Source organism: Triticum dicoccoides, chromosome 5A (genome assembly GCF_002162155.2).
Source record: "Triticum dicoccoides isolate Atlit2015 ecotype Zavitan chromosome 5A, WEW_v2.0, whole genome shotgun sequence".
NCBI lineage: Eukaryota > Viridiplantae > Streptophyta > Magnoliopsida > Poales > Poaceae > Triticum > Triticum dicoccoides.
Genome location: NC_041388.1, coordinates 683,702,043 through 683,730,022, shown reverse-complemented (window position 1 = coordinate 683,730,022; position 27,980 = coordinate 683,702,043). Strand labels below are relative to the sequence as shown.

Here is a 27,980-nt window from a genome sequence, read left to right as displayed (position 1 = left end):
GCTTCTGGACTCTACGGAGGGGCGAGGGAAGGCCGGTGGCCGCGGCAACGGTGGACGGCGGCGATGAGCTCCGCTCGGCTGCGCGCGAGAGAGAGAGAGCAGAGGAGGGGGGAAGGAACGAGAGAGAGTGAGAGGGTACGGGGGGGGGGGCGTGGCAACGTCCGGGGCATTCCAGGGCGACGAGAAGGGCGCCAGGCAGGCAGAGAGGGAGGAGGTGGCGCGGCGGAGCGTGCGCGCGTCGGGCACGCGCCCATCCCCCTGTCGAGGACGAAGATGACAAAGGAGGGGCCAGTGGGCTGGGCCGGCGCTGGCTGCTGCTGGGCTGCACAGGGAGGAGGCCCAGGTAAGTATCCTTTTTTTATTACTGTTTTCTTTTCTATTTTTCTGACATATGTTTTGATTTAGTAATAATACTAAATCAATTTATTTCCTTATGCCCATTTCTGTAGGAACTAGTGGCATTATTCCAGAGCTCCCCAACAGGTGGCATAATTTTTGGACATATATTAATATATATAACTAATATATTTCCAATGCAAATATTTATGCATTAATTCCAAATGCCCAAAATAAATACTTATGAGCTCTTAAAAATATTGGTTTCATTTTTATCTCTGTCCAATATTTTCAGAGAGCAAGATGAGCATTTTCTTGGACCCTTTTGGAGAAATTTTTATTTGGGTCATTTTCAGAGATGATTCTGAGGGTTTCACAAATCCCCATTTCAAATTTAAATGGAATTTAACATGATGCACAAATGACTAACTAGTCTAGGTCATACCAGAACTAGGGATGTGACAACTCGCCCCCACTTAAAAGAATCTCGTCCCGAGATTTAGGGGTTGACGGAAAGAAAGCGGGGTACTCCAGTCGAAGACGATCTTCTCGCTCCCAAGTAGCTTCTCTCTCGGAACGATGGGACCACTGAACCTTGAGAAACTTGATGTTATGACGTCGAGTAACACGCTATGCTTGATTAAGAATGCGAACCGGGTACTCTCGGTATGTGAGGTTATCTTGAAGATCAAGTGTTTCGTGGTCCACTCCGCGGATAGGATCCGAGAAGCAACGCCTGAGTTGAGAGACGTGGAAGACATCATGAACTCGAGAAAGATGTGGGGGTAGTTCCAACTGGTAGGCAACCTCTCCTCGTTTAGCGAGAATGCGAAAAGGACCAATGTAACGAGGAGCCAACTTGCCCTTGATACCGAAACGATGGGTACCCTTCAAGGGAGTAACCCGAAGGTAAGCTTTGTTGCCAACTTCATAAGTCATATCCTTATGATGGCGGTCATACTGACTCTTTTGACGAGACTGGGCTGTTTTCAAATTCTCACGAATGATGCGAACTTGCTCTTCTGCCTCCTGGATCATGTCCGGTCCAAAGAATTGTCTTTCACCGGTTTCTGACCAGTTCAAAGGTGTTCGACATCTTCGTCCATAGAGAACTTCAAAAGGAGCTTTCTTGAGACTGGATTGATAGCTATTGTTATAAGCAAACTCGGCGAAAGGAAGACATTTCTCCCAATCCATACCGAATGAGATAACGCAAGCTCTGAGCATGTCTTCGAGAATTTGATTGACCCGTTCCACCTGACCACTCGACTGAGGGTGGAAAGCGGTACTGAAGGAAAGATGGGTTCCCATGGCAGTTTGGAAACTCTCCCAGAAATGAGAAGTGAAAAGACTGCCACGGTCTGAATTGATCTCTAGTGGAACACCATGAAGTGACACTATTCGAGAAATGTATAAGTCAGCAAGCTGACTAGCAGTGATACTCTCTCGAACAGGAAGGAAGTGCGCCACTTTGGAGAGACGATCAATGACTACGAAGATAGCATTATTCCCTCTTTTGGTCCTGGGAAAACCGGTAATGAAGTCCATACCAACTTTATCCCATTTCCATTCGGGAATAGCTAAAGGCTGAAGGGTGCCAGCAGGTCTTTGATGCTCTGCCTTAACGCGACGACAAACGTAACATTTAGCAATGAACTCAGCGATTTCTCTCTTCATCCTAGTCCACCAGAACCTCTGGCGTAGGTCCTGATACATCTTAGTACTACCAGGATGAATCGTGAGAGGAGATTCATGCGCCTCCTTGAGAATCAATTATCGCAGATGTTGCTTCTTGGGGACCACCAGGCGGTTCCCAAAGAAAACAACACCTCGATCATCTATAGAGAAACTACCAGCAATACCCTTGGCAATGTTTCTCTTGATCCGGGTAATCCCCTTATCATGCTTCTGGGCTTCTATGATATGATCCACAAGAGTAGGTTTCGCCACCAAGGTAGAAAGGAATCCGTGAGGAGCAATGTGAAGATTAAGCTTACAGAATTCCTCATGGAGAAGTGGTTGGCCTTGCTGCAACATGAGATTGTTGCAATAGGATTTACGACTTAGCGCATCAGCCATGACATTGGCTTTGCCTGGGGTGTAGGTAATCCCTAGATCATAATCTGTGATTAACTCCAACCAACGTCTTTGCCTAAGGTTCAGATCCGGTTGGGTGAAGATATACTTGAGACTCTGGTGATCGGTGTAGATCTCGCAACGTTTACCAAGAAGGTAATGTCGCCAGGTCTTGGGTGCATAGACTACGGCTGCAAGCTCTAGATCATGTGTAGGATAATTATCCTCATGTGGATGCAACTGTCGAGATGCATAGTCAATCACATGACGATCCTGCATAAGAATGCAACCTAGTCCCTGTCGTGAGGCGTCACAGTAGATAACAAAGTCCTTGGTGAAATTCGGTGGCACAAGTATGGGAGCAGAAGTTAGGCGTCTTTTCAGTTCCTGAAAACTGTACTCACACTGTGGGGACCACTCGAACTTTTTATCTTTCTTGAGAAGTTCCGTGAGGGGTTTGGCTACTTTGGTGAAATTTTCAACAAAGCGGCGACAATAGCTGGCTACACCAAGGAAACTCCTAACTTGTTTGACTGTTTCAGGTGGAGTCCAATCAAGAACGGCCTTAACTCTCTCGGGGTTGACAGCAATGCCCTTACCAGAGATTACGTGGCCTAGGTAGGTCACTTCTGGCAACCAAAATTCACACTTGGAGAACTTCGCATAAAGGCGGTGCTCTCTGAGTTTTTCTAACACAAGTCTAAGATGTTCGGCATGCTCTTCCTCGTTCTTTGAGTAAATAAGAATATCATCGAGGTAAACCACGACGAACTTATCTAAGTACTCCATGAAGATCGAGTTCATCAAGCGGGAGAATGTGGCTGGGGCGTTGGTTAGGCCAAAGGACATGACGGTGTACTCGTACTGACCATAACGAGTGACAAAAGCTGTCTTGGGAATGTCCCCGTTTCTGATCTTAATTTGGTGGTAGCCTAACCTCAAATCCATCTTGGAGAAGACTGAGGATCCAGCGAGCTGATCATACAGGTCGTTGATCCTGGGGAGCGGATATTTGTTCTTTATCGTGACCAAATTAACGGGACGATAATCTACAACCATCCGGTCCGTACCATCCTTCTTCTTGACGAAGAGGACGGGGCAAGCCCAGGGAGAAGAACTAGGACGGATGAAACCCTTTTGCAAGGACTCATCAAGTTGTTTCTTAAGCTCGGCTAGTTCTAAGGGTGCCATCTTGTAAGGTCTCCTGGAGATTGGAGCTGTTCCTGGGATAAGATCTATGACGAACTCTACATCTCTGTCAGGTGGAACACCTGGCAGTTCTTCTGGAAAGACATCCGGAAAGTCACAGACTACCGGGATATCTTCAAGGTCTGGAAGAGGGCTGGCATTAAGAGAGTAGAGCTGACGCTTTGCAACTCTAGTGGAGACAGTGACTATCTTGCCAGATGGGTGGGTAAGCTGGACGGACCTGGTGTAACAATCAATCTTGGCATAATGAGCTGTCATCCAGTCCATACCCAAGATGATGTTAATATCTGTAAACTTGAGGGCTATAAGTGAGGCAAGGAATACAAGTCTGTCAACAAGGATTTCGTTACCATGGCTTACACTAGAGGTTTGCCATTTGGATCCAGGAGTTTGGATGACTAGCGGAGAGGGCATATCACAAAATGACAGGTTGTGCAAGTTAGCATAGCTTTCAGAAATGAAGGAGTGAGATGCTCCAGTATCGAATAGAACTGATGCTGGGTGACAATTGACAAGGAGTGTACCAAGAACGACATCCGGATCATCATGAGCGTCTTTAGCAGAGACGTGATGCACACGTCCACGTTCAGTGGGGGCTGACTTGACACTGATCATCTTGCGTGATGGCTTAACACAGCCAACAGTCTTCTCGGGCTGGGGTGGAGCATAACTAGTCTGAGAGCAGTCACGTGCATAGTGTCCTGGCTTCCCGCATGTGAAGCAAGTCCCTGAGGTTGGACGTGGACCCGCACTGACAAGCGGTCTACCAGTAGGCCTGGGTGGAACATATGACTGAGCTGGGGAAGGCACCACATAGGATGGCTTTGGTGTATATCCGGAAGGAAGAGCGGAGTTTGGAACCCAAATCCGGCGCTTCTGGGAAACAGAACCGGAGGAAGATCCCAAATCACGGGTGTGCTTACGAGACTCCTCGTAAGTGAGCTGAGCTATCTCTGCATTAATGGCCTTGTTCACAAGAGCTTGGAATGTATCACAATGATGCAGGTGGAGATCACGACGCAACTTGGGGTTGAGACCCTTCCGGAACCTAGCCTGCTTCTTGGCGTCCGTGGACACTTCTTCTGTGGCATAGCGGGCGAGGTTCTCAAACTCTCTACTATAAGCATCAACATCCATCTTACTCTGGGTGAAACTACAGAACTCTTCTCTCTTGCGATCGATGAGGGCTTCAGGAATGTGATGCTCGCGAAAAGCCTCAGTGAAATCTCTCCAGGTAGGATTCTGGCCAGCTGGAAGCATAGCCTCATAGTTCTGCCACCAAAGACTAGCAGGACCTTCCAGGTGGTATGTGGCATAAGTGACCTTGTCATCTTCAGCTACGCTCGCGGAATGCAGCTTATGAGTGATGCTACGGAGCCAGTCATCTGCATCGAGTGGCTCGATGGAATGATGAAAGGTAGGTGGGTGCAAGCGAATGAAGTCATGAATGGTCGCAGACTTATTGGACCGATGTGCGGTGTTCTCCTTGATACGTGCCAACAAAAGGTTAGACTCACGCTTGTTCCTCTCCATTTCTAACATGAACTCTGTCAACGAAGGCGGGTCGGGAGGATCCTCATCCCTATCATCTCCATGGTTCTGGCTACGAGCAACAGAACTTCGCTTAGCTGATGACATCCTGAGAAACAAAACCAAGGACGGAGTCAGCATCGACTATAGACTGTAGAATGTAGGACAAGGAATTAGTATCTCTCGAACTCCTAGGGAAATTCCGGCAGCATAACGGCAGTAAAATGCCCAGAATGAGACATCCTACTAAAAATGGGGTGGTAACATACTCATCAGCATTACTCAAGGTTCTGAGATCATACTAAACAGACTACACCGGAAATACTCAAAACTGGGGTATGACTCTGATCAACCAATCCTATGGGACTACGGAGTAGTAACACATGATCCTGATAGACAGAAGAGAAAGCCTAGTTCCTTAACCCCGTAGGAAAGATAGGATGACTCAGATCAGAAGGCCATGAGATATAAGGAGAAAAAGAGCCTTACGTTCCTTCCCACAATCAATTCCCTTACATAACTAGAGAATTTCTAGACTCAAGATCGACCAGTTTGGCTTGGTAATCCTACAGGCAGTCAGGCTCTAATACCAAAGCTGTCAGGACCTCGACTCAATGCCACATCGATCTAGCATGTAACACCTCATATCACTTTGCGGCCTCACGCATGGTATCCCCACGGGTGTCGCCTTACCTTTGCCTGGGACCGTTTGCGCCTTTTGGCACACGTATATGACAGTGTCGCTAGCATCCATATGATAAGGAGCCTGGGCTGACATGGCTAGTCGTAAACCCAAAGTGGCACTAACTTACAGGGACAGGCATCCATGACCCAGCATCGAACATGTCGGTCATCAGCGAGTGAATCCAGGCTGTAGCACTGGGCTAACAGGACTCCGGTGAACCAGGCTATAGCGGGCTAACAGGACTCCGGTATTCATTGCGTGACATTTCCCCGAAGGGACAGACACAGGAACGAAGAAGGACACATGCCGACCAGCCTAAGTGTTCCGGAGCAGTAGCAAGCTACCAGGGCTCAGTGGAAGCACTAGGAGACATTTCCCGGTAAGAGAGACTACTAAGGATAAACAACTAGATAGTCAGATCCCACACATAGCAATACACATTACACGTACGCATAACATGCAAGTATGTGCTGTACAACATGGCATCACAGCATAACTCAACAACTCATATAGATAAAGGCTCAGAAGAGCCATCATAGCATTTATTACAAACAGGGGTCACATGACCCAACATTCAGAGCAATCAAGCAACAAACGGAAGCATTACATGTCTGAGTACAGACATCTATAAATGAAAAAGGCTGAAAGCCTGACTATCTACAACGTCCGATCAAGATCGTAGCTGAGGTACAAGCTACTTGTCGAAGTCCACGAGAGCACTAGTAAGACCGAAGTCTCCGCTGCAGAAACATAAATAAAGCAACATGAGTACAAAGGTACTCAGCAAGACTTACATCAGATCCTATCATATATGCATTTGTATCAAGAGAGTAATGTGGGGTTAGTTGTAGCAAGCCAGCTTTGACTCTGTGGCTAACCTGTTCTACGACTACCAGAACTTCTTTGAGGTGATATGGCGCACACGAGTCCACTAATCACCACACAATACACTACTATGGATTCATTCCCGTCTCCCTACGAGAAGGCCATCCATAGCACTCACACTTGTCTTGAGCTTTTTAGAGTATACACTTCAAGTTGTCTATGTACCATGTAAGCATCCAAGAAGTCCATAACCGCGGACCCGGCTATTCGAATAGATCATGTTAACCCTGCAGGGGTGTACTTCTTCACACACGCTCTCGCCACTTACCGCCATGTACACGTCATGTATCTCGGCAACCTTCAAACAGAAGCCTGGCGAGGGTGTCGGCCACGACCTGACTAACCACACAAGACTCTAGTCCAGATTTATCGCCTATTCGGGTTCCATCCGCAAGGAGATCCGGCCGGGGTTTCGCTCACGGCCCCAAACGATGTGTGCAGGGTTCTCGAGCCCACCATCCGGGTGCCACTTGGTACACCAGGCCACGTGTGCCTAGTCTGTCCCAAGCCCACCCTGCCGGTTGCTACTCGGTAGAAAAATAGCACTACCTACAAACACCAGAAACTAGTTGCGACTCCTGGACAGAGATCAAGTCGGTTAATAAGTCGAGAGGGCTTGGAGCGCCCGGAGCCCAATGTGTGGTAGTATCGAGTCATTGGACAACATACATAGAACTCGGTGCTTAAAGACGGTTCCAGTGAGACAACCCACCATGTACTCCTACATGGCCTCTCACCGCTACCTTTACCAAATCGTGTTCACACACTTAACTCTCAGCACCAGAACATATCGTAACACTCCAATTCATTCCCAATGAATTAGACCTGACACTACTCTAAGCAATAGCAGGCATAGCATGGTAGGAACACAACATGGCTCAATCAACTCCTACACATGCTAGTGGATTTCAACTATTTACTATGGCAATGACAGGTCATGCAGAGGAATGGGTTCAACTACCGCAGCACAAAGTAGCAGATGAATCGTTGTTGTCCTAATGCAATAACTGAGAGCAGGAGCGAGAGAGTAGGGTTTTATTGAAATGAACAAGGGGGTTTGCTTGCCTGGTAGATCAACAGAGGAGGCACTGCTTCACAGACAGGTACTCTGGAACGGTCTCCGGAGCAGGACCTATCGAGAAGGAACGGTGCCAACAATCAATACACAAGCATATGCAACAATATGATGCATGAACATGGCATGAAGTTGTGATGCTGTTTGAGCTAATGCAACTAGTAATCATTTGGTTTGAAGTCCATTTGAACCATAAGCTCAAATGCAACTCTAAAATAAGTCTCTTAATATGCCATAATGTGTTTTCTCATATTCAGCATGTATAAGTTGGTTTGTCATGCATGATACTAGTACAGATGGAAAGATTGCATTTTTCTGATAATTTTTCATATATAAATTATTTCAATCTGAGCTACGGTTGAATTTCTATGAATTCTAGAAGTTTTGCTAATTTCTAGAATTTCCTGATTTAAATTTAAACCAGAAAACAAATAATTGCGCCAGCATGATGTCAGCACGACGTCAGCGAGTCAACTGCGCTGACTGGTCAAACCTGACGTGTGGGGTCCACATGTAAGTGACAGGGGGTTAAATAGGGTTAGTTTAATCCTAATTAAAAAGGTTAGTGGCGTTGGGGCCCACTGTCAGTGTTAGGGGGGTTAGTTAACGGTGATTAGCACAAAGCTAATCACCTGGCCGACGGGGCCCACCCGTCAGGCCGGCGAGGTCGTCGGCGGCGACCTCTGGAAGCGACGGCGTCCGTGATACAGGCCACGGGGGCGGTGTCGGAGAGCACCGGGGCGTAGCCCGGGCTCTCGCGCATCTGGTGGGGCAGGTGGGAGGAGCTGGGGAGGCCGGAGCTCACCGGAGCAAAGCTCGCGGCGGCGGCCGGAGCTCGGCTTCGATGGCGGGGCTAGCTACAAAGCGCGGGGAGGCAAGGGAGAAGGGGGAACCGAAGCGGGGGCTCACGGCGGGCTCGAGGACGTCGTCGGAGAGCGGGGGGGAGGCCGGACGGCGGCGTAGCGGCGAGGTCGATCTCCGGCGTCGGTGGTGAAGAAGACGACGGCGTCGGCGATGGAGCGCGTCCGGAGGTGCGTGGCTTGACGAGGAGGTAGAGGGGGTCGTGGCGGAGCTTCTGGACTCTACGGAGGGGCGAGGGAAGGCCGGTGGCCGCGACAACGGTGGACGGCGGCGATGAGCTCCGCTCGGGCTGCGCGAGAGAGAGAGCAGAGGAAGGGGGAAGGAACGAGAGAGAGTGAGAGGGTACGGGGGGGCGTGGCAACGTCCGGGGCGTTCCAAGGCGACGAGAAGGGCGCCAGGCAGGCAGAGAGGGAGGAGGTGGCGCGGCGGAGCGTGCGCGCGTCGGGCACGCGCCCACCCCCCTGTCGAGGACGAAGACGACAGAGGAGGGGCCAGTGGGCTGGGCCGGCGCTGGCTGCTGCTGGGCTGCACAGGGAGGAGGCCCAGGTAAGTATCCTTTTTTTATTACTGTTTTCTTTTCTATTTTTCTGACATATGTTTTGATTTAGTAATAATACTAAATCAATTTATTTCCTTATGCCCATTTTTGTAGGAACTAGTGGCATTATTCCAGAGCTCCCCAACAGGTGGCATAATTTTTGGACATATATTAATATATATAACTAATATATTTCCAATGCAAATATTTATGCATTAATTCCAAATGCCCAAAATAAATACTTATGAGCTCTTAAAAATATTGGTTTCATTTTTATCTCTGTCCAATATTTTCAGAGAGCAAGATGAGCATTTTCTTGGACCCTTTTGGAGAAATTTTTATTTGGGTCATTTTCAGAGATGATTCTGAGGGTTTCACAAATCCCCATTTCAAATTTAAATGGAATTTAACATGATGCACAAATGACTAACTAGTCTAGGTCATACCAGAACTAGGGATGTGACAAAGACCTCGGTGAAGCTGCTTACATATTGGGCATTAAGATCTATAGAGATAGATCAAGACGCTTAATTGGACTTTCACAAAGCACATACCTTGACAAAATTTTGAAGAAGTTCAAAATGGATCAAGCAAAGAAAGGATTCTTGCCTGTGTTACAAGGTGTGAAATTGAGTAAGACTCAATGCCCGACCAATGCAGAAGATAGAGAGAAAATGAAAGATGTTCCCTATGCTTCTGCCATAGGCTCTATCATGTATGCAATGCTGTGTACCAGACCTGATGTGTGTCTTGCTATAAGTCTAGCAGGGAGGTACCAAAGTAATCCAGGAGTGGATCACTGGACAGCGATCAAGAACATCCTGAAATACCTGAAAAGGACTAAGGATATGTTTCTCATATATGGAGGTGACAAAGAGCTCATCGTAAATGGTTACGTTGATGCAAGCTTTGACACTGATCCGGATGATTCTAAATCGCAAACCGATACGTGTTTACATTAAACGGTGGAGCTGTCAGTTGGTGCAGTTCTAAACAGAGCGTTGTGGCGGGATCTACTTGTGAAGCGGAGTACATAGCTGCTTCGGAAGCAGCAAACGAAGGAGTCTGGATGAAGGAGTTCATATCCGATCTAGGTGTCATACCTAGTGCATCGGGTCCAATGAAAAGCTTTTGTGACAATACTGGTGCAATTGCCTTGGCAAAGGAATCCAGATTTCACAAGAGAACCAAGCACATCAAGAGACGCTTCAATTCCATCCGGGATCTAGTCCAGGTGGGAGACATAGAGATTTGCAAGATACATACGGATCTGAATGTTGCAGACCCATTGACTAAGCCTCTTCCACGAGCAAAACATGATCAGCACCAAAGCTCCATGGGTGTTAGAATCATTACTGTGTAATCTAGATTATTGACTCTAGTGCAAGTGGGAGACTAAAGGAAATATGCCCTAGAGGCAATAATAATGTTATTATTTTATTTCCTTATATCATGATAAATGTTTATTATTCATGCTAGAATTGTATTATCCGGAAACATAATACTTGTGTGAATACATAGACAAACTAGACATCACTAGTATGCCTCTACTTGACTAGCTCGTTAATCAAAGATGGTTATGTTTCCTAACCATAGACATGTGTTGTCATTTGATTAACGGGATCACATTATTAGGAGAATGATGTGATTGACATGACCCATTCCATTAGCTTAGCACCCGATCATTTAGTATGTTGCTATTGCTTTCTTCATGACTTATACATGTTCCTATAACTATGAGATTATGCAACTCCCGTTTGCCGGAGGAACACTTTGTGTGCTACCAAACGTCACAACGTAATTGGTGTCTCCAAAGGTAAATGTTGGTTGACATATTTCGAGATTAGGATTTGTCACTCCGATTGTCGGAGAGGTATCTCTGGGCCCTCTCGGTAATGCACATCATATAAGCCTTGCAAGCATTGCAACTAATGAGTTAGTTGCGAGATGATGTATTAGGAAATGAGTAAAGAGACTTGCCGGTAACAAGATTGAACTAGGTATTGAGATACCGACGATCGAATCTCGGGCAAGTAACATACCGATGACAAAGGGAACAACGTATGTTGTTATGCGGTCTGGCCGATAAAGATCTTCGTAGAATATGTGGGAGCCAATATGAGCATCCAGGTTCCGCTATTGGTTATTGACCGGAGACATGTCTCAGTCATGTCTACATTGTTCTCGAACCCGTAGGGTCCGCACGCTTAAGGTTTCGATGACAGTTATATTATGAGTTTATGAGTTTTGATGTACCGAAGTTAGTTCGGAGTCCCGGATGTGATCACGGACATGACGAGGAGTCTCGAAATGGTCGAGACATAAAGATTGATATATTGGACGGCTATATTCGGACACCGGAAATGTTCCGGATGATTTCGGAGAAAACCAGAGTGCCGGAGGGTTACCGGAACCCCGCCCCCCCGGGAGAAGTAATGGGCCTCATGGGCCCTAGTGGAGAGAGAGAGAGGGGCGGCCAGGGTGGGCCGCGCGCCCCCTCCCCCTCTGGTCCGAATTGGACAAGGAGAGGGGGGCGGCGCCCCCCTTTCCTTCTCCCTCTCCCCCTTCCTTTCCCCCTCCTAGTAGGAGTAGGAAAGAGGGGAGTCCTACTCATACTAGGAGGAGGACTCCTCCTCCTTGGTGCGCCCTAGGGACGGCCGGCCTCCTCCCCTTGCTCCTTTATATACGGGGGCAGGGGGCACCCCTAGACACAGAAGTTGATCCACGTGATCGTTTTCTTAGCCGTGTGCGGTGCCCCCTTCCACCATACTCCTCGATAATATTGTAGCGGTGCTTAGGCGAAGCCCTGCGACGGTAGAACATCAAGATCGTCACCACGCCGTCGTGCTGACGGAACTCTTCCCCAACACTTTGCTGGATCGGAGTCCGGGGATCGTCATCGAGCTGAACATGTGCTAAAACTCGGAGGTGCCGTAGTTTCGGTGCTTGATCGGTCGGGCCATGAAGACGTACGACTACAGCAATCACGTTGGCATAACGCTTCCGCTGCCGGTCTACGAGGGTACGTAGATCACACTCTCCCCTCTCGTTGCTATGCATCACCATGATCTTGCGTGTGCGTAGGAATTTTTTTGAAATTACTACGTTCCCCTACACGGAGACACTTGTAGAGCATCTTTATAATCACCCAGTTACGTTGTGACGTTTGATAGCACACAGAGTGTTCCTCCGGTATTCGGGAGTTGCATAATCTCATAGCCATAGGAATATGTATAAGTCATGAAGAAAGCAATAGCAATAAAACTATACGATCATTATGCTAAGCTAACGGATGGGTCTTGTCCATCACATCATTCTCTAATGATGTGATGCCGTTTATCAAATGACAACACATGTCCATGGCTAGGAAACTTAACCATCTTTGATTAACGAGCTAGTCAAGTAGAGGCATACTAGGGACACTCTGTTTGTCTATGTATTCACACATGTACTAAGTTTCCGGTTAATACAATCTAGCATGAATAATAAACATTTATCATGATATAAGGAAATATAAATAACAACTTTATTATTGCCTCTAGGGCATATTTCCTTCAGAAAGTACCACTCCGGGTATGTGGGATTCTCCACGAAATAGTGTCTCATCAATCTGTTATGGGCATCGATCCTATCCATCCAAATTTTCTGCCGACCCATAACCGAACCACCGTGCTTCGGTTTTTTATTGATGTGCATAGCTAGGATCATTGCAAGATCCTCCTCCTCTTCCATATCAAATTCTTCTTCGGAACAATCATAGGACAAACTCATCTACAATGTTCAATACTAAGCTATAAAAACTACAATCAACATGCACCAAATTCATGAAGTTTGAGCAATACATACCTTGCGGGCGTTTTGTCGAACAACTTGCGGGCGCCGAGCGGCAGTGAGCGGCCGCGCACTGCTCGTCGGAGGACCGTCGCGCGCGAGGGGCGGCGGTGACTAGAGGGAGGCGGAGGAAGCCGCCGCGGCGTGGGGATAGGCCGGGGAAGCGCCGGAACGGCCGTCGGGTTGTGGTGGCGCCGCGACTGGATGGGATAGGTGGAGTTGCGAGCGAGCACTCGGGAGTCCAGCGCGTGGGAGCGGGCGCAACAAATAAGCGGCGCGTGATGGCGTATCGGCCGCGCGCTGAACTAGATATGCCGCGCGCGTGGTTTTTGCGCCTCCGCTGAAGCACCCGGAGCGGTAGCGCGCACACAAAAAACACTGATTTTTCAGCGCGGCTCTCATATAGCGCGGCTGTTGGAGATGCTCTCACGGGCAGGCCGCTGGCCACATAATATCGTGGCTTACTGGATGGCACAAACCAGGCTCATGATATGAAATTCAGTCTAGTGTTATCGGCCCAAGCTGAGCCAGCCCAACCTTAGATTCAAGGACACCAGTTTTTTGTCTGGCAGCAAATAGACTTTATTCCTCAGATATCCGGCATATCCTTCACAACAAAAATGGGAACTAAAGTTTTTTTCTGCGGGTAAATGTGAAATAAAGTTTCAAGGACAACACCATTATTAGTTCAAAGGCTACCCTAAAAAAAAGTTAGTTCAAAGGTTGCATCTGTTTTGCATACCAAGGATATTGAAGACAGATTTTCCCAAGACACTCTTGTTTCATTCATTCATCAATAAATCGTTTATGGAGCATTTTGATTCGCAGGAGTGCCATAAACTGAAGAATAAAAACACAATATCATTATATGTTGCCCATTCTTGTGAGGTTATGTCTCCGCTAAGATCTGTTTGACTGAACTATGAAAGACCAGAGATATCTTTACAAGATGTTCAAGTGTATGTGAAGTTGCTCATAAAACATAGTTCAAAGGAACTCTTGAATAAATTCCTTTGGGATTCAACCTTGTGAATCAAACAACCGACAATGGTGAATTTCTAATACTTTCAACCTATGAAAATGTTTTGTTTACGAGGATTACAGCGGGCTACGTGGGCCTGAACTTTTCTTCGAAGGCAACAGAATAAGACATCATACAAGTATTAAATACAACATCAAGGAATAGCCTGCCTTTGAAAGCAAGTCAAATGAATAGTTTGCGTCTATTTGGGGCCTAATTCCTCCAAGTGGCCGATGATAAGGCGTCCAACAGTTTTTCCACGAAAATTGCAGCATATGCCGATCCCGCCGAGAGGAATCTTTCATCGAGGCGACTAGTGCGGCAGTCATTTTCCTACGAGTTCAAGGAAACAGCAACAAAAAATGCACGTAAGACATTAAGTTCAATGAGTGCTACGATGTAAATCCTAGGATGTTGGTCTAGGAACAGATCGTCGCCTTCCAAACCCTGATGACTGAAGAGTTGTTACGTGGAGTGAGAGAATAGAGCGGGGCAACAATTAGCAAGATACACATCAATCGGCAATGCATCTTTCCAAAGGTGGTGGAACGACCATTGCTGATCTTCATCGAAGTTAATTGGCAAAGTAGAGTTAGGGCGGAAGATGTGAAAATGCATTGAACCAAAAGGGCCCTCGGTTAGTTTGTGTGACAAGCACATAGATGTATGGTGCCTAACCAGTTGAGCATTATCCAAAGCGACAAGCACACAGATGTATGGTGCCTAACCAGTTGAGCATTATCCAAAGCAACACACGACCTTTGGTTCGCCAAGAGTTGCAACTTTTGAAGATAGATGTTTCCACGACAAGAGCTTTCACTCACATTACATTCATTCATTAATAACATGATTGTAGACCTCTTTTGCTTTGCATGATTCCAAAAGTAAAATAATATAAATAATTACGAGCACATGATTTCAAGCCCTCTTACTAAGATAAGGGTATGTTTATTGATTCGTGAGAGCCATGGAATGGAAGTAAACTCAGACAAGGAACCATGCAATTAAGATATAAAAAGTCTCATGCGCCATTAATGGTGTATAAGACCATATGCACATGTTAATTTCTAAAGATAAAAAATGATGCATGGTCTCACTAGTGGCAGCTTTGAAGATCAATTGGATAAAATATGAAGTATATTAGCTTTGTGACATATTTTACCCCATTTTGAGAAAATTTGCAATTTATACCCCAATTGATCAAAGTTGTGCCACATTTTACGCCATTGCATTTTTCTCCAATTTCTTTTTTTTTGCGGGGACATTTTTCTCCAATTTCGTGCTAAGTAGATGTGCCATGTAGGCGGGTTTTTCTTTTTTCCTCTGGCTTGGCGTTGCAGGAGGTGGCACGATGAGTCGCACGCTCGACGACATTCTTCGTTTTTTGCTTCTTGATCACCATCAATCATTTCGTTTTCGTGGTTTTGTTTTTTTGCTTTATGTGGGAATACTACAAAACAGACACTATGGATTCTATCGTTCTAGCAGATATTAATAAACTGGTACAAAAAAGAGACCAATTCATCAAGAAAAATGAATTGATTTCATGAAGCATTTCCTTCAAAAAGTAACATCGACCATATAGAGCAATCGATCATCCAGGAGGGAGAAAAATATCCAGGAAAACAACGTACTTTTCAGCTGAATGAATTGGTGCCACTTGACGATGACGAGTGGAGGAATTAACCGGAATTTCCAATGGCCCGATGCCCCAATCACTCCAGTCCAGCACGAGCTGCCAAACACACACGGGCACACCAATCCCATTCCCAATCCCATCCTTGTCGCTGCCCCCACTTGCCAATTCATTCCAAGTCCAAGTCCACCTTCCCGCTGCCCGAGTCAACACACCACTCTGCACCTTCCCGCCGTGTTCCCTCCACCACCACCGCCGCCCGCCGCACTCGTGCTTATCCCCATGATCGCCTCATCTCCCACCACCACCCGCACGCCCGCCCGGCCACGGCTCCACCATCGCCTGAGCTGAATGGCCGTCCACGTCGTGCTCCCCCTCCTCCTCCTCCTTCTCGTCGCCACGGTCCTCCCTTACACCGCCCTCGCCGCCTTCTCCCCGGACTTCAAGATCTTCCTCGCGTGCGGCGCGGGAGCCGACGTGCCCTTCCCGTCCGACAACCCCGCGCGCACCTTCGTGCGGGACGACGGCTACCTCTCGCAGGGGGGCGCCGCCGCGGTGTCTGCCAGTGCCAGCTCCAACGCGGCCTCCCCTCTGTACGCCGCCGCGCGCGCCGACACCTCGGCCTTCTCCTACCGCCTCACCTACCCCGCCGCGCCGGACGCGTCGTCGTTCCTCGTCCTGCGCCTCCACTTCTTCCCGTTCGTCCCCGCCTCCTCCTCCTCCACCAGTCTTTCCTCCGCGCGGTTCACCGTCTCGGTCCTCGACGCCTACGCCCTGCTGCCCGCCTTCTCGCCGCCGGCCGACGGCGTCGTCAAGGAGTTCTTCGTCCCGCGCGGAGCCTCCGGCGGCGACTTCACCGTCAGGTTCGCCCCGGAAGCCGGCTCCTCCGCGTTCGTCAACGCCGTCGAGCTGTTCTCGGCCCCGCCGGAGCTGCTGTGGAACAACACGGCGGTGCCGGTGGACCCTGTGGGGAGCAATGACCTGCCCGAGTGGCCGCTGGACGCGCTGGAGACGGTGTACCGCCTCAACGTCGGCGGGCCCCTGCTGACCAACGGGAACGACACGCTGTGGCGGACGTGGCTCCCCGACGACCCCTACCTCTTCGGCGCGCCCGGGCAGTCGGTGGTGAACAACACCCCCAGCCCGATCATCTACGCCCCGTCCAACGGTTACACACAGGAGGTGGCGCCGGACGTGGTGTACAAGACGCAGCGCGCGGCGAACGTGACGGACCTCCTGCAGGCGACAACCCCGGGCTTCAACTTCAACGTCACGTGGACGTTCCCGGCGGAGCAGGGGTCCCGCTACCTCGTCCGCCTCCACTTCTGCGACTACGAGGTGGTCAGCTCCGTCGTCGGCACTGTCATCGTCTTCAACGTCTACGTCGCGCAAGCCATTGGCACTCCAGACCTCACGCCGAGTGCTCGGGCGAGGCAGTCGAACGAGGCCTTCTACATCGACTACGCGGCCATGGCGCCGAGAGCCGGGAACCTCACCGTCAGCATCGGCAGGTCGAAGAAAAGCAGCAAAGGCGGCATACTGAACGGCCTGGAGATCATGAAGCTGCAAACCGTTAATCTGAGCTCGACGGGGTTGCACGGCCGGACGAAGAGAATCGTCATAATCGTGCTCGCGACGGTGCTCGGCGCCGCCGTCCTTGCTTCCGCGGTGCTCTGCTTTTTCGTCGTGCGGCGGAGGAAGCGGAGGCAGGTGGCGCCGCCGGGGTCGACGGAGGACAAGGAGAGCACGCAGCTGCCGTGGTCACCGTACACGCAGGAAGGCATCTCCGGCTGGGCCGACGAGTCGGCGTACCGGTCCAGCGAGGGCACCACCGCCAGGATGCAGAGGGTGAGCACCAAGCTGCACATCTCGCTGGCGGAGCTCAAGGCCGCCACGGACAACTTCCACGACCGCAACCTCATCGGCGTCGGCGGGTTCGGCAACGTGTACAAGGGCGCGCTCGCGGACGGCACGCCCGTGGCCGTGAAGCGCGCCATGCGCGCCTCCAAGCAGGGCCTGCCGGAGTTCCACACGGAGATCGTGGTGCTGTCCGGCATCCGGCACCGGCACCTCGTCTCGCTCATCGGCTACTGCAACGAGCAGGCGGAGATGATTCTGGTGTACGAGTACATGGAGAAGGGCACGCTGCGGGGCCACCTGTACGGCGGCTCCGACGACGAGCCGCCGCTCTCGTGGAAGCAGCGGCTCGAGATCTGCATCGGCGCCGCCAGGGGCCTGCACTACCTGCACAGCGGCTACTCCGAGAACATCATCCACCGCGACGTCAAGTCCACCAACATCCTCCTCGGCACCGACGGCGGCGGCAGCACCGGCGGCGGCGCGATCATCGCCAAGGTGGCCGACTTCGGTCTCTCGCGCATCGGGCCGTCGCTGGGGGAGACGCACGTCAGCACGGCCGTCAAGGGCAGCTTCGGGTACCTCGACCCCGAATACTTCAAGACGCAGCAGCTCACGGACCGCTCCGACGTCTACTCCTTCGGCGTGGTGCTCTTCGAGGTGCTCTGCGCGCGCCCGGTCATCGACCAGAGCCTGGACCGCGACCAGATCAACATCGCCGAGTGGGCCGTCAGGATGCACGGGGAGGGGAAGCTCGACAAGATCGCCGACGCCAGGATCGCCGGCGAGGTGAACGACAACTCGCTGCGCAAGTTCGCCGAGACGGCCGAGAGGTGCCTGGCCGACTACGGCGCGGACCGGCCGTCCATGGGCGACGTGCTGTGGAACCTCGAGTACTGCCTGCAGCTGCAGGAGACGCACGTCAACAGGGACGCGTTCGAGGACAGCGGCGCCGTCGCCACGCAGCTCCCCGCCGACGTGGTCGTGCCGCGGTGGGTGCCATCGTCCACCAGCCTGCTGATGATGGACGACGCGGACGAGACGGGCCTGAGCATGACCGACCTCGCCGATAGCCAGGTCTTCTCCCAGCTGAACGCCCGTGGCGAGGGGCGATGATCCATCCATCCATCCACCACTTCCTGCACCAATCTCTTGTGCAATCTGTCTGTACCACTAGAGTAGAAGATGTTCTCTGAATCAAACAGATTTCAACACGATTGCATTGATATGGAGGCGACGATTGATAAAATGAACCCTCATCTGGGCACCATTGTTGGTGCTCCTGCACAGCTCTCAAACATGTGTAATTGTCCATAATAATTTGTAGTTCCATGTACTATCGTCATTTTTAGGCTTCAGCTTTTTGTTTTAACTAGCATAGCCCGCGCGGCGGCACGCCGCGCCTGGTGATGCATTATATTTATACGAATCACAAAGGCCATTGTTATATTTTTAATGACAGAATCACATAATTAAAGCCCAGAAAGAGTTCTAAAAGGTGGGAAATGAGTACATTTATTGCAGCCATGTATGATATATACCGATGAACGGAAGTGTACAGGCTACTAATAAGGTCTACTTATTGACACATTATAGAGACCATTCTATGGAACATACTATATACAATGATGCAACTCCATGAAAGTAAATGATTGCGGATGGCCTAGTTGAGTTAAATCATCCTAGTGTAGCCCCTGTAAGATAGTTTGTAATGAAGTAGTCAAGAGCTTTTGCAAATCCCTCTACCTATCCAACGGGTATCTTAGCTCCTTTGTATGTAATGATGGGATCATCTCTCTGAGGACGTTGGGATACATGCGAAGAAGTGCCACGTCGGAGAAATCATTGCATATTATCGCCAAGGTCATTGTTTGTCTTGCAAATTCATTATGTTGGGTACTTACTTGCTAGCGAGCCATGTTGAATTTTCATGCCCGTGCGCTGGCACGCCGCGCCTATTGATACTTTATGTGAGAAATTCTATGTACAATAATATTAAACTTCATATACCAATTATTTAATTATTTTATTCACTTTTTACGTGTTCACTTCAAATTTTATATTATGGTGTATGTAAAAAAATTATATTGGTACAAATGCTATAATCTTTCATAAAGAAAAAATTTATTGAATGAAAAGAGTCAATACATTAATTGTACATAAAGAGAATACATATTGATATTGCATGATAAATTTCTAATTCCTTGGTAATTCAAGGCATCCTTGTTTGACTGCCCATTGGTTTTGTGTTCGTAATGAAATGATAGCTGATGAAGTTCACATCAGTAGTTAACATGATAGAGCTTGTATATGGGGCATTTGTTCAGCTTCAGTAAAAAAACAGATTGTTAATGCCTTGCAATTGCTTCCGGCTTTTCACCCCGTAAGGGTCTTATTATGTAAGTTAATAGTATGTCATCCAAATTCATCATAGCTTGATGCATCCATACAATAAAGATGAGAAGGGGTCGTTCAAAAAAATAAATATGAGAAGGGGTTAAAACCATATCTCTAGTATTGATGCCTACATACAACAAATGTGATAAGGGGGTAAACCCATATTATTTAGTCTTGATGCTTGCATAGAACAAATATTAGAAGGGAGTAAATCATGGTCATCCCAAAAACCATATCATCAAATTAACAGCAGATGCAGCAAATGACATGGGACCATGAAGAATATATCCCACACCGGAACCGTCGTGGGTTTAACGGTTGCAAATTCCTGCACCAAGGACAGATAGTAAATGTTTGCAGCAATGATGGAAGGGATACTATACCTTAAGAGCACAAAAATGAACCTGAACCTAAATAACACCAATCAGTTAGTGGCCATCTCTGAACCTTTAGTCTACAAGAAAAGGCTTCAAAATAATCAACAGAAGCAATCCCTATATGGATTATCAAGAAGAAAGAGGATCAGGAGAAACTTGTCTTATTACATAGCAATGATAGCACCAGAATTTTGACCACTTGCAAATCTCCCTCGCTGTTGAGCTGCACAAAAAATATGAGAGAGAGAGATGATCAACGAACCTGGACATACGTGAAACCTCGTCGGACCATGCAAGAGGATACAACGCGGATGGCATGCATCACGGTTTGAGTGCACTTCATGTTCAACAGCATCGCATAGCAGTGCAGTGCGCAACGCCAGGCCGTGCCTTGCTGATGGACATTTCACGTTGAGATCCACATACTCATCCACATGCCCGCAACATTATCAGCAACAGCCGATCCTGGCTAATAACGGACCACTCCGGTTCCAGTCGCTCCTGCGCAGTGTGGCCGCCTTCGAGACCATCCTACTGTCTGCTGCACTGCCTCCCCTCCGCCCCGACGCTGCAACCTAACCCCTTGTCGGCGCCACAGAGCAACCTGCTGTCTGCTGCACGAGGAGCATCCGTCCTCGCCACTGTCACACCGCTCGCACTGGCAGGTGATCCTTATCCGGAGGTGGTGATGCCGTCATCATTGTCATAGAGCTTGTTGCCGCAGGATCTATGCTCCCCGAATAGGGTGTCCTACTACGTCCGAGTGGAGACCATGGCCCCGCCAAGGGGATATGCAAGCGCCGGCCGCCGGGACACCCGGTTTCCACGCAGCCCGTAACCAATAGACAACATCTTCAACGTAGTCACCGTCGGCCGCAGACGACCGTTTGGACGGACTCAGGGTGATGCCGGAGCCGAAGCTGTGGCTGATCCTCACCAGGCCCACCAGCACCGCAAAGAAGGTCAAGGGAGATTAGGAGGCCCGAGGCAGCAGCAGCGAGTTGCCGACAGCTAGGGCGCGGCGGCGGCAACAACCGATCATCAGAGAACGAAGCATGCTCCATACATATGGGCCGAGCCGAGACAACGGCCGACGCAGCAAGGCAACCCGAACCACCACACCGGCCAACCAGAGCTCCCCGCGACGGAGGAGGCCGAGCAGGACGCCGCGGTCCATTACGATAGGAAGAAGGATAATGCCATAGAAACAGTATATGCTAACCCAAAGAAAACCTAGCACAATGATATGACAAGAAGGACGATCTATTTATAACCCCCAGGACGTAAGCGATGGTGGTATGTGGCGAGGCTTCGAGATCAAACGACTACAGCGGCACAAACCAGAAACAAAAAGCAGATTCTAGATCAAAACATGAAAGCAGCACCGATCAAAAAACGCAAGAACCCTCCAGATCAGGTGATGGAAGCGGCACCGTTTTTCACCATAGAGTGGCAAAATCGCTAACCGCACCCAACCGCACCCAAGAATTCAGCACACAAGTTCAAAAAATTTAAAACTAAACACCGAATCCACAAAGCGTTTGTACACAGCCATTTACCAAAATAATACCATGTGCCAAGCCCAAAATTCACCATGGGTCACTTTCATCCAAGTGGATGAATGTTGGAGCAAAAACCTTGCCTGGAATAGAGGCTTGGGTATAAAGGGGACTGCTAAATCTTAGTGTACTACCGTCATTTTAGTCTCACTCGATGAGTCAGCCATTGAATCGGACATTGCAATTAGGATTCGTGAGCACTGCTTGTGCTGTGTAGTTTTTGTCGAAAGAGACCCTCTGTCCACTGGAATTGCCAAAAGAGACCCCCTCCGAACGAAATTGACAAAAAAGACTCCCTCGGCCGTGGCGGCAGGCACGACAGGAGACACGTGACCCCTGCCGTCATGCCTGGAGGCGGCGGGCCCTACCGCCACGCCTGGAGGCGACCGCCGGGGTAAAACGTCTCTCGCATAGTGCCTCACACCAGGACGGAACGGGCCGGGCCAGGTGGGCCCTGCCACCACTAGACGAGGCGCCCAACGCTGCTGTTGCCGCTCCCACGCCGATAGCTCCTACTGCGCGCGGGCCCAGGCGGCGGGCCACGCCGCCACTGCGTGAGGCGGCCTCACTGTTGCTGTTGCTGCATGCTCGACATCCTTTGTTGTGGCAGACGACGATAATTACCACGCGCGGACGATGCTGATTTTCACGAGTGAGAATCTGCGCCTTTTATTTCTTTATTCGCGATGATTCGCTGCTCCTAGGGAGCTGGCTTTTGCCACTGCTTTGTATGCACTCGCACTGATTCCACTGCGGTGCTGCCTAGGGACTCAACTACCTTTTGCTTGAGCGGACATGACGGCACTGCGGGATGTTAAGAAATTAAGCAATTGTTTGATTAATTTAATCCAATAATAAATCATAAACATGACATAAGCAGTGCTAATGACATACTGAATTTTGATGATGTACGCACGTATTAGGCAGATAGTAGAAACATCTACGCAAACCACTAGTACTGCACACATGAAAATAAATAGGAGCGGGGTAGATGTGTTATACCCTCCAATAGGCCAGTCGGCCGTAGCAGCAGCTGAGGCGTTGGCCTTGTCGGTGATCCTCTTATCAGCAACGGCCTTCTCGGCAGCCGCGTGATCGGCGTCAGTGCTCATGGTGAAGACGAAGGTGACGCGGAAGTAGTCGATGTAGAGGAAGTAGTCGAACAGAGGCGAGCAATCGCGTAGGAGACGCTCCCCAAAAACCTAATCGCCTCTCTCCTGTACAGGATCTAGAGAAGCAGGGTTTCGGAGGCCTGCTCTCCCGGCAGCACCAGGGAGCAGTGGAGGTGTGAAGTGTTGTGTATATGGCTGAGATGCGATGCCTCATATATATAGCCAGTCGGGTAGGAGAACGGTCCAGCAATAAACACGTTTAATTACAGATGTTTCATCTTCCATAATAAACATGTTTAATTTCAGACGTTTCCATCTCTACAATAAAATGTATTTATTATTTCCCGCAACACGCGGTGCGCGCGTGTCGTGATGAGGCAAGGCGTGGCGAGGCAGGCGGTGGAGGAGCGCGCGTGTGGAACACCTCTCCTTCCTTCACACCAACTCATACTAGTGGGAGAAGAGCTCACCTTATAAGTTGGTGTACATCTCTATCAACTAGTCATGTGGGACTAAACTTTGTTGGGGAACGCAGTAATTTCAAAAAAATTCCTACGCACACGTAAGATCCATCTAGGTGATGCATAGCAGCGAGAGGGGAGAGTGTTGTCCACGTACCCTCGTAGACCGTAAGCGGAAGCGTTATGACAACGTGGTTGATGTAGTCGTACGTCTTCACGATCCGACCGATCCTAGCACCGAAGGTACGACACCTCCGCAATGTGCACACGTTCAACTCGGTGACGTCCCACGAACTCTAGATCTAGCTGAGGTCGAGGGAGAGTTTCATCAGCACGACGGCATGATAACGATGATGATGAAGTTACCGACGCAGGGCTTCGCGTAAGCTCTACAACGATATGACCGAGGTGGAAATTTGTGGAGGGGGCACCGCATACGGCTAAACAATCAACTTGTGTGTTCTAGGGTGCCCCCTCCCCATGTATATAAAGGAGGGAGGGGGAGGTCGGATGGCCCTCCTTGGCGCGCTCCCAAGAAGGGAATTCTACTAGGACTCCAAGTCCTAGTAGGTTTCCACCAAAAGGGAGAGAGAGGGAAGAAACGAGAGGGAGAGGGCAAAGGAAAAGGGGGACGCCGCCCCCTTCCTAGTCCAATTCGGACTCAAGGGGGAGGAGGCGTGCGGCCTGCCCTGGCCGCCCCTCTCTCTCTTCACTAAGGCCCATCGATCCCCATTAGTTCCCCCGAGGGTTCCGATAACCCTCCGGCACTCCAGTTTTATCCCAAACTTCTCCTGAACACTTCCGGTATCCGAACATATCCATCCAATATATAAATATTTATGTCTCGACCATTTCGATACTCCTCGTCATGTCCGTGGTCATATCCGAGACTCTGAACTACCTTCGGTACATCAAAACACAAAAACTCATAATACTGATCATCACCGAACGTTAAGCGTGCGGACCCTACGGGTTCGAGAACTATGTAGACATGACCGAGACTCACTTCCGGTCAATAACCAATAGCGGAACCTGGATGCTCATATTGGTTCCTACATATTCTACGAAGATCTTTATCGGTCAAACCGCATAACAACATACATTGTTCTTGAAGGAAATATGCCCTAGGGGCAATAACAAAGTTATTGTTTATTTCCTTATATCATGATAAATGTTTATTATTCATGCTAGAATTGTATTAACCGGAAACGTAATACTTGTGTGAATACATAGAAAAACAAAGTGTCACTAGTATGCCTCTACTTGACTAGCTCGTTAATCGAAGATGGTTATGTTTCCTAACCATAGACATGAGTTGTCATTTGATTAATAGGATCACATCATTAGGAGAATGATGTGATTGACATGACCCATTCCATTAGCTTAGCACCCGATCGTTTAGTATGTTGCTATTGCTTTCTTCATGACTTATACATGTTCCTATGACTATGAGATTATGCAGCTCCCGTTTACCGGAGGAACACTTTGTGTGATACCAAACGTCACAACGTAACTGGGTGATTATAAAGGTGCTCTACAGGTGTCTCCAAAGGTACATGTTGGGTTGGCGTATTTCGAGATTAGGATTTGTCGCTTCGATTGTCGGAGAGGTATCTCTGGGCCCTGTCGGTAATACACATCACTTAAGCCTTGCAAGCAATGCAACTAATAAGTTAGTTGCAAGATGATGTATTACGGAACGAGTAAAGAGACTTGTCAGTAACGAGATTGAACTAGGTATTGAGATACCGACGATCGAATCTCGGGCAAGTAACATACCGATGACAAAGGGAACAACGTATGTTGTTATGCGGTCTGACCGATAAAGATCTTCGTAGAATATTTAGGAGCCAATATGAGCATCCAGGTTCCGCTATTGGTTATTGACTGGAGACGTCTCTCGGTCATGTCTACATTGTTCTCGAACCCGTAGGGTCTGCACGCTTAATGTTACGATGACAGTTTCATTATGAGTTTATATATTTTGATGTACCGAAGGTTGTTTGGAATCCCGGATGTCATCACGGACTTGACGAGGAGTCTCAAAATGGTCGAGACATAAAGATCGATATATTGGACGACTATATTTGGACACCGGAAAGGTTCCGGGTAAGATTGGGACAATATGGATCACCGGGAGGTTATCGGAACCCCCCGGGAGGTATATGGCCTTATTGGGCCTTAGTGGAAAGGAGGGGAAAGGAGCAAGCGAGGGGGTGCCCCCCCAAGCCCAATCCGAATTGGGAGGGGGGCCGGCCCCCCTTTTCTTCCTCCCTCCTTCCTCTTCCTTCCCTCTCCTACTCCTAATAGGAAAAAGGGGAGTCCTACTCCCGGTGGGAGTTGGACTCCCCCCTTGGGCGCGCCACCCTCCTTGGCCGGCCCCCTCCTCCACTCCTTTATATACGGGGGCAGGGGGCACCCCAGAGACACAACAATTGATCATTGATCTCTTAGCCGTGTGCGGTGCCCCCCTCCACCATAATCCTCGATAATATTGTAGCGGTGCTTAGGCAAAGCCCTGCGATGGTAGAACATCAAGATCGTCACCACGCCGTCGTGCTGACGGAACTCATCCCCGACACTTTGCTAGATCGGAGTCCGGGGATCGTCATCGAGCTAAACATGTGCAAAAACTCGGAGGTGCCGTAGTTTCGGTGCTTGATCGGTTGGGCCGTGAAGACATACGATTACATCAACCGCGTTCTTATAACGCTTCCGCTTCCGGTCTACGAGGGTACGTAGACAACACTCTCCCCTCTCGTTGCTGTGCATCACCATGATCTTGCGTGTGCGTAGGAATTTTTTTGAAATTACTACGTTCCCCAACAGTGGCATCCGAGCCTAGGTTTTATGTGTTGATGTTATATGCACGAGTAGAACACAAGTGAGTTGTGGGCGATATAAGTCATACTGCTTACCAGCATGTCATTCTTTGGTTCGGCGGTATTGTTGGATGAAGCGGCCCGGACCGACATTACGCGTACGCTTACGCGAGACTGGTTCTACCGACGTGCTTTGCACACAGGTGGCTGGCGGGTGTCAGTTTCTCCAACTTTAGTTGAACCCGGGAACGTGATTTTCTCACCGAACATGATCCAGGAGACTTGGACCCTATGTCAAGCAACCAACAGGGAAGCCATGAGGTAGGGGCGCGCCTACCCCCCCAGGCGCGCCCTCCACCCTCGTGGGCCCCCTGTTGCTCCACCGACGTACTTCTTCCTCCTATATATACATACATACCCCCAAACAATCAGATACGGAGCCAAAACCCTAATTCCACCGCTGTAACTTTCTGTATCCACGAGATCCCATCTTGGGGCCTGTTCCAGAGCTCTGCCGGAGGGGGCATCGATCATGGAGGGCTTCTACATTAACACCATAGCCTCTCCGATGAAGTGTGAGTAGTTTACTTCAGACCTACGAGTCCATAGTTATTAGCTAGATGGCTTCTTCTCTCTTTTTGGATCTCAATACAAAGTTCTCCCTTTCTCTTGTGGAGATCTATTCGATGTAATTTTCGTTTGCGATGTGTTTGTTGAGACCGATGAATTGTGGGTTTATGATCAAGTTTATCCATGAACAATATTTGAATCTTCTCTGAATTCCTTTATGTATGATTGGTTATCTTTGCAAGTCTCTTCGAATTATCAGTTTGGTTTGGCCTACTAGATTGATCTTTCTTGCAATGAGAGAAGTGCTTAGCTTTGAGTTCAATCTTGCGATGTCCTTTCCCAGTGACAGTAGGGACAGCAAGGCACGTATTGTATTGTTGCCATCGAGGATAACAATATGGGGTTTTTATCATATTGCATGAATTTATCCCTCTACATCATGTCATCTTGCTTAAGGCGTTACTCTGTTCTTATGAACTTAATACTCTAGATGCATGCTGGATAGCAGTCGATGTGTGGAGTAATAGTAGTAGATGCAGGCAGGAGTCGGTCTACTTGTCTCGGATGTGATGCCTATATACATGATCATACCTAGATATTATCATAATTATGCTCAATTCTGTCAATTGCTCAACAGTAATTCGTTCACCCACCGTAAAATACTTATGCTCTTGAGAGAAGCCACTAGTGAAACCTATGGCCCCCGGGTCTATCTTCATCATATTAATCTTCCAATACTTAGTTGTTTTCATTGCCTTTTATTTTAATTTGCATCTTTATCATAAAAATACCAAAAATATTATCTTATCATATCTATCAGATCTCACTCTTGTAAGTGACCGTGTAGGGATTGACAACCCCTTATCGCGTTGGTTGTGAGGATTTATTTGTTTTGTGCAGGTGCGAGGGACTCGCGCGTAGCCTCCTACTGGATTGATACCTTGGTTCTCAAAAACTGAGGGAAATACTTACGCTACTCTGCTGCACCACCCTTTCCTCTTCAAGGGAAAACCAACGCAAGTGCTCAAGAGGTAGCAAGAACGATTTGTGGCGCCGTTGCCGGGGAGGTCTACGCAAAAGTCAACATACCAAGTACCCATCACATACCCTTATCTCCCGCATTATATTATTTGCCATTTGCC

General features: G+C 48.9%; 1 protein-coding gene across 1 annotated transcript; it reads left to right on the top strand.

Moving 5' to 3' along the window:
* The first annotated feature begins 15,893 nt into the window (after window positions 1–15,893).
* On the top strand, window positions 15,894–18,891 carry LOC119304124 (probable receptor-like protein kinase At5g24010). The gene has a single exon (XM_037581286.1). The coding sequence runs from the start codon at window positions 16,035–16,037 to the stop codon at window positions 18,654–18,656; it is 2,622 nt and encodes an 873-aa protein (XP_037437183.1). The 5' UTR covers window positions 15,894–16,034; the 3' UTR covers window positions 18,657–18,891.
* Window positions 18,892–27,980: the final 9,089 nt, after the last annotated feature.